The 7,164-nt window shown below is 48.9% G+C and overlaps 1 protein-coding gene across 1 annotated transcript; it reads left to right on the top strand.

The window, feature by feature from the left end:
- Positions 1 to 547: 547 nt before the first annotated feature.
- On the top strand, positions 548 to 6,640 carry ARC (activity regulated cytoskeleton associated protein). The gene is made up of 3 exons (XM_061995092.1): positions 548 to 3,863; positions 4,373 to 4,537; positions 4,925 to 6,640. The coding sequence occupies exon 1, from the start codon at positions 1,078 to 1,080 to the stop codon at positions 2,281 to 2,283; it is 1,206 nt and encodes a 401-aa protein (XP_061851076.1). The 5' UTR covers positions 548 to 1,077; the 3' UTR covers positions 2,284 to 3,863; positions 4,373 to 4,537; positions 4,925 to 6,640.
- Positions 6,641 to 7,164: the final 524 nt, after the last annotated feature.

Here is a 7,164-nt window from a genome sequence, read left to right as displayed (position 1 = left end):
CTCCCTTTTTATTTTCTCTGCTTTGTGAGGGGTTTTTTTTCCCTGCTGGTTTAACACCGTTTCCAAGCTCGGTGTGTGTGTGGATGTGAGGGTGTGTGCAGAGAGAGGGGGGAGGCTGTGGGTAGGTGTCTCTCCCTTATGTGACACACTGAATTCCTCATAACCCCCTCCCTTTCCTCCCCTTTGGGTCCTGCCAGGGGAAAGCATGCTAATGATGACCTTGCTGAGTAAATAGTTGTGGAATGAATAAGTGCTTTCCCTGCACGCTGAAAAGGCGGAAGGTGCGATTACTCATCCATCTCTCCAACTGTCTTCCAGCACCTTTTCAAGTGCTTCTCGCTGTCGAGTCTGGGGGCGTGTGCGAGGGGGTGGGAAACCAGAGGAGGTTGCCAAGATCTGGGTTGCCACAGCCACCGGCCTCGCTTTCTCCTCCAATGAACGCAGCGCTGAGAGTGCGAGAGGAGGCCGGGCACCACCCACATGTTGAGCTGTGTGGGGTATAAGTAGATGGAAGAGCCTGGACTAGTGGCAGTTCAGACAGGGAAGAGAAGCAGCTCTTTGCAGCTCTAAGTGAAAGGAGCATTTCTTTCTTTGCTTTTGTGACTCGACAAGTTCACCAGAGGAGAGGGATCACCGGGATTCTTTTGCAGCAGCTTCCATCTGCGTCTCTGTGTGTTTTTCTCCAGCGGGGACTCTCGGCCGATCCTCAGCTCCGGACCAGCAGGTAGCGGGCACGAGTGTGGGGCTCAACATCACATCCAAGTCCTCTACTTGTTCCTGGAAGATCCCTGGCTCTCTCTGGGACACCCTTGAACACCTGAGAATCTGCATTTCCAGCTGGGCAGAGGGAGCAATTTGCCTACAACTCAGTGTGGGATCCACGGGGACCGACCAGCTCGCTCTGCGGTGATATTTGATTTGGTTGTGTTTGTGTCAAAAAGTCCTTTGAGGGGGGTTTAGAAGTTTCTGTGTGTCTTTTGGGAAGTGTTATTGGTGGGGTTTTTTTGAGAGCCAGCTCTAGCACCAGGGCTTACAACCCAGTTCTTCCTGTGTTTGACCCTCTGATAGTTGAGAGCCATGCAGCTGGATAACGTCACCAGTGCTGGCATCCACTCTTTCCAGGGGCACCGTGGAGTTGCCAACAAACCCAATGTGATCCTGCAGATAGGGAAATGCAGGGCAGAAATGTTGGAGCACGTCAGGAGGACCCACAGGCACCTCCTGTCCGAGGTCTCCAAGCAGGTGGAGCGTGAGCTGAAAGGTTTGCAGAAATCCGTGGGCAAGTTAGAGAATAACTTAGAGGACCACGTCCCAACTGATAACCAGAGATGGAAGAAATCCATCAAGGCCTGCCTGGCCAGGTGCCAGGAAACCATTGCCCACCTGGAGAGGTGGGTCAAGAGAGAGATGAATGTTTGGAAGGAGGTGTTTTTCCGTCTGGAGAAGTGGGCGGATCGTTTGGAGTCCATGGGAGGCAAGTACTGCCCCGCTGACCACGGCAAGCAGACCGTGTCTGTCGGGGTGGGAGGCCCAGAGATAAGGCCAAGTGAAGGGGAGATTTATGATTATGCCCTTGATATGAGCCAAATGTATGCTCTGACCCCTCCTCCCGGGGAGGTGCCCAGCATCCCCCAGGCCCACGATTCCTACCAGTGGGTCTCTGTGTCGGAGGATGCTCCAGCCTCCCCAGTGGAGACTCAGGTCTTTGAGGATCCCAGGGAGTTCTTGAGCCACTTGGAGGAATACTTAAAGCAGGTGGGTGGAACAGAGGAGTATTGGCTGTCTCAGATCCAAAACCACATGAACGGCCCGGCTAAAAAGTGGTGGGAATACAAGCAGGACTCTGTCAAGAACTGGGTTGAGTTCAAGAAGGAGTTCCTGCAGTACAGCGAGGGGACCCTGACTAGGGATGCTATCAAAAGGGAGCTGGATTTGCCTCAGAAGGAGGGAGAGCCCTTGGACCAGTTCCTTTGGCGCAAGAGGGACTTGTACCAGACCCTCTACGTTGATGCAGATGAGGAGGAGATTATCCAGTATGTGGTAGGCACCCTCCAGCCCAAACTGAAGCGCTTCTTGAGTTACCCTTTGCCCAAGACCTTAGAGCAGCTGATCCAAAGAGGGAAGGAGGTCCAAGGCAACATGGACCACTCTGAGGAGCCCAGCCCTCAGAGGACCCCTGAGATTCAGTCAGGAGATTCTGTGCCTCCCTCCACCACTGCCAGTCCCGTGCCGAGCAACGGGACTCAACCTGAGCCCCCCAGCCCCCCAGCGACTGTCATATGAGGAGCTCCAAGGCAGGCAGCAGTCTGGGTTACATGAAAGGGAGTTTGGGGTGTATTTAGGGAGCTTCTCCTTGGAGAGAGGTTCTGGCTGAGACGAGACATGAGGTGTTGCTCAGTCCAACAGCCCATAGCAGAGGAATTAACTTTGCTTGTGGGGGGAGGGAGGTGATGGGGGAGAGGCACCTTAGGATGTGGTTGCCCACCTCACCTGAGCCATGCAACACAGTGGTGCTGGACATCCCACTTGCACCACTGCGGGGGAATGAACAATTTTATGACACCCCTGACAAGAAACTAGAGACAATTCCCACCTTCAGAAGCAGCCCCTTAGCACTGGCAGCTTTTCAAGGACTTCATAAGAGTGCAGCAACTGGCTGAGGGTTCCTACCCATCTGCATCTCTCCTTCTCCTTCTCTCCTCCCTCTTCTGAAGAGATGTCCCTATCCTAAGGAGACATCTTTGGACCCTTGCCCATTCCTCATTTACCACGGGCTTCTGCTCTCTTGGCAATCTCCTGCTCTTACTTGCTCCAAAGGATTAAACAATTGTTAAGGTTTGGGTTTATTTTGAGTTGTTTTAAAGAAATCCTCTGACTTCAGGAACTGAAAACTTCAGGAATCTGGATTGTTTCTAGTGTTTCTCATTTCACTGCACCTAATACCTGCTTTAATGTTTTTTTCCTCTCAAGAGACTCTTGCTGGTTTACTTCTCATCTCTAGTTTGCACTCTCTCCAATCAAGGCCACTGCAGTGCAGAGGCAAATTTCAACCTCTCTCTGCACGTTTTGCTGTGCATTCAGGAGGAAGCAGAGCTTCAAATTAAATGCTGAGCTCATTTATTTAAGGGACATTCAGCTTCCTTTCAGACACAAGAGGGTGACAAGGGGGGAGAGAGGAGGCACCAGAGTTATTTTGAGAGGATGGTGGGGGGAGGAGGTAAGGGAAAGAAATGCTTATACTTTGAATGAAACAAACAAACACATCCTAAATCCAGAGCAAAATATCCCCAGAGCAGCAAATCGAGTCCATGCTGATGTGTGGAGACAACAGTAGCTTTTGCTATGTAAAAGCAAAAAGAAGTGAAGAGAGGAGCTGTGTGTCCCAGCACACTTTCAGCCTGTGCATCACAGCAAACAGTTTCTGCTCACACAGACAGACTCATAATACTCTCAGAAAGCCTGGCATCCCTGTCCTGGAGCACCTGAGGACAGAGCATTGTCTGCTCACAAAGAACTTTCTACAGCATCTTGCCATGGATGGAAATGGACTTGGACTCTGACGTTTTGCCACGTTGAGACAGCAACGCTCAGCATCCACCTTGCTTTGGCTCACATCTGATAGCAGGACTTTGAGACAAAACTGCTGCAAGGTATATTCAGGAAGTTTGGCTCTTCAAAGCTTTTTTGAAGCTGGACACATCTTGGGCATCATCTTCATTCACCACCAGACCAAATAAACACCACCTCTGGAAAAGATGCAGCAGGGATGCAGCAACAGGAGTGCTCCTGGGTTACTCCTACAGCAGTGGCGTGTGGCACCGGTGGCTTGGTCCTTCAGTGTTCCTCCTTCCAAGAAGCTGAAGGTAAGGCAACTCTCTGACATTCTTTCCCCCACATTCCTCAGATCTAAATTAACCATAGCCTGTCCAGTAGGAACCTTGTGCTGAGGTTGGTTGGGTGAAAGGGAAAAGGAGAGACAGCCAAAGGGAAAGAAAGGAAAGCGAGGGGGGGAAGTTTCCAAACAGTATCTTACACTTTCTGATTAGTGTGGAGAGGAAATTGGAAGCTTCTTCATCAGCTCAGAAGCCTCGTGAAGCTCTAGGCTTGAATTCCCAGCTGTGACCACACACCACAGGCCCATGTACAGCCCAAAGGAGATGCATGGCTCCTCTGCACCCTTGCTAGGAGTGAGTCTGTGTTAGGAATAGCAGAGGCTCTCCTCTGAATTGTTCAGAGTGAGTTAGTTTGGCAGCAGCTGTGCCTGCAGAGAGCATTTCTCACTAATGACCTGGGATGAGTGGTGGGGGAGTGGGTGTCATTGCTGAAGATGAGCTGGCCATGCATTACAAACATTGTTTTCTCTTGGTTACAGTGACTCACTCAGATCCTCCTCTGAGAAGGAATCACTTCACAGTGCTCAGGATTTGGAAGGAAAGCCAAAGAGAAAAAGCTTTAAAATCAAGAATTCAACATCAGACCTGCTGTCAGCATCCCCAGCCACCAGTGGATCCACTGCCTGAAGGAAAGACTGGCACAGGTAATTACCTCTTGTCTTACCCCTGTGGGCCTTTTTCAGCCTCCCCAGTGTGATGATCTGAGATATTGAATAGCCCAGGTACAAATATCTGTGCAGATCTTGAGACTGCAGCCTCAATGCTTGCAAGAGACTGGCAGCACCAGATAGGTAGGATTTCACCTTCTTGATGAAGGAAACCAAATCCCTAGTGATTAATGCCCTGGGCAAAGTGCACATCTTGCCTTGCTTTCCTCTGGACCATGCTTAGATATCAATACCTAGTGGGTTGGCCAGGCTGCAGATAGCCAGAGCACAGCTGAATTTAACCCCATCTCCTGAGAAATCCCTTTTACTCTCCACTTTAGATATCTAACTGGAGTTGCTACTCTTTTTTTTTGTCTTCTACAGAGATCTCTCCTGCTGTTGCCATTTCCTTCTCTGTGTCCAAGAGTCCTGCTTTCCCAGGGGACAGGCGAGTGCTGCAGGAAGACAGAGGGCAAATCATGCACCAAAGAGCCTCCCACGCAGTGCAATGCCACGTTCAAGGTGTCGAGAGCCAGAATGAAAGGGAGAAGCCACTTCCAACAGGATGAAGAAAAGTCTGAGCTGGTCCAGGTGCTCCAGCACAGAAGGAAAACGTTGAGAATGAAAGAAGAGCCAAGAGGCAGAAGAAGCAAGCCTGGGCTTTGTGCACAGCAAAGGATGCAGGGCTTGTACTGACTGTCTGTTGAGATGATACCATACCTCTGCAATCTGGGGCCACTGAGACTCATCCATAGAAATCTTCACTAGATTATCAGTTCAAAAGAAAAACTTTCTTGCTGATTAACTTTGGCCAAATGGCTGATCGTCTCTAGGCTACGAACCCTCCACGCTGTTGATGCTGTAACTCATTTTTCCTGAGTTTGAGGGTAGCTTCATTTCATGCGGGTATCAGTTTCAAACCTCAAAGGGCTCTGGAGGTTCAGAGAAGCATCCAGCTGTCCAGGTGCTTGTCTGAACTGCTTGAGCCTGCACAACTGAGCCAACTGTCTTGCCACAAAGGAGAGTCTCGTGAGACAGCAAGCGCTTCCTGGACCTGCATGGGCCAGAGTTACTGCAAGAACTGTGGGTTCTTGTGCTGGCTTTGGAGTGAGTGTTCCCATCCAGATCCAGGGAGAGCAAAAGGTTAGAGCTCAAGTGAGTTGAACAAGACAGTTTTGGTTCACATCTCAGCTGAAGAGGTCCAGTTGGTTCCTCTCTCTTCCAGAGCCAGCTGTATGCATGTGTGTGTGTGTGTGTCAGAGAGGGAGTGTGTGTGTGTCAATCCAATCCACCTGACTAAATTCTGTGGCCTTTTGTTGCATTTGAGCTAATCCAACGAGACCCAACGTGCATTCCAACAATACTCAGCAAAAACAATGTCCAGGACTGGAGAATTATCTAAACCCATGTAAAGGCAGACTTCACAGGCATCATCTCAAGGTCAAAATGACATTCCCACAGACTTTTTCAAGGGATTTGACTCCCACAACAGCCATTTGATTTTACCATTGACTTTCTGATGAATCAGACTGCCTGTGCAACTCAATCATTTGGTCCTGAGGCTTAGACATTTTCAGCTGACTTTTTTGGAGTGCACAGAACTGAATGTCCTGGATTGATTTTCTTTGTTTTCAATTCTTGCTCCTAGAAGACTGGAGCTTTGCTTGTAGCACCCTGCTTTATTTTTACCAGCCTCACCAGGAAGGACTGGTAGTTTATTGTCCTGGGGCAGAATCACATGAATGAAGAAGTGTGTATGTGTTGTGTTTGTGACATTTTAGCAGATTCCAGCCACTGGATTTCCTTTTTCCTTAGGTAATTTTACATTTGACTCTGATGAAACTACTTTAGATTGTGGGGTGGTTTTTTTTTACTGTTATATGATCAATTCAAACAACCTTGAACAAAAGGCAAACACATTGCATCACTACAGGTTATAGGGGTTGAAGCCAAAAGGTCTTTGTAAGCCGACATCACTTGCCCTAGATCTGACTGTATCAGGCAGTTTGTTCCTCATGTGTCATGTTGGAGTTACAAGATCACACCAAGCCACTAGAACCTGTCAATAGAACAGTGCTATACTCTGTTTGCTATTGTAGCAAAGCCTTTTGTAGATTTATACAATAAAACTTTGAAATATCTGCTTCAATTACTTCATGCCCTGCTTTCTGCTCTTTTCTTTCTTGCCTCGTGGGAGAATCAAGTATCTGTTGCTCTCTGAAAGTCTGGCCCTGTCAGCCATTTGGGCTTATTTGACTCATGAAACCTCCTTTCTCAGCAAAAGCAGGTGGTTGACATGAGAAATGAAATGTACTGGGCCTTTGAAGAAGGGTTGGATATGGAAAATGTGGAGGTGTTTTGAGGAAGTTGTTGGGCATCTCTGAATCAAATGGAGCCCCTGAGGCTCTCTTGTGGGACTGTGGATTGTGGAGGGCTCTTGTTGGGCACAGCTGAGAGAAAGGTTATTGAAACAGAGGGCAATCACATTCCCACCCATGCTTGGGATGTAATACTCATGGGAGAGCTGAGGCAAGTCAGGGTATGGTAAAAAAAATCAATAAGCCTGAATCAACTGTGCTTAATAGCCAAAGAGACTTTAGCAGGGAGGAGAGACAGCACTGAGC

This window comes from Colius striatus, chromosome 4 (assembly GCF_028858725.1).
Source record: "Colius striatus isolate bColStr4 chromosome 4, bColStr4.1.hap1, whole genome shotgun sequence".
Classification (NCBI taxonomy): domain Eukaryota; kingdom Metazoa; phylum Chordata; class Aves; order Coliiformes; family Coliidae; genus Colius; species Colius striatus.
Note: the sequence above shows the minus strand (reverse complement) of the source record. Positions and strands in the feature narration are given on the sequence as shown.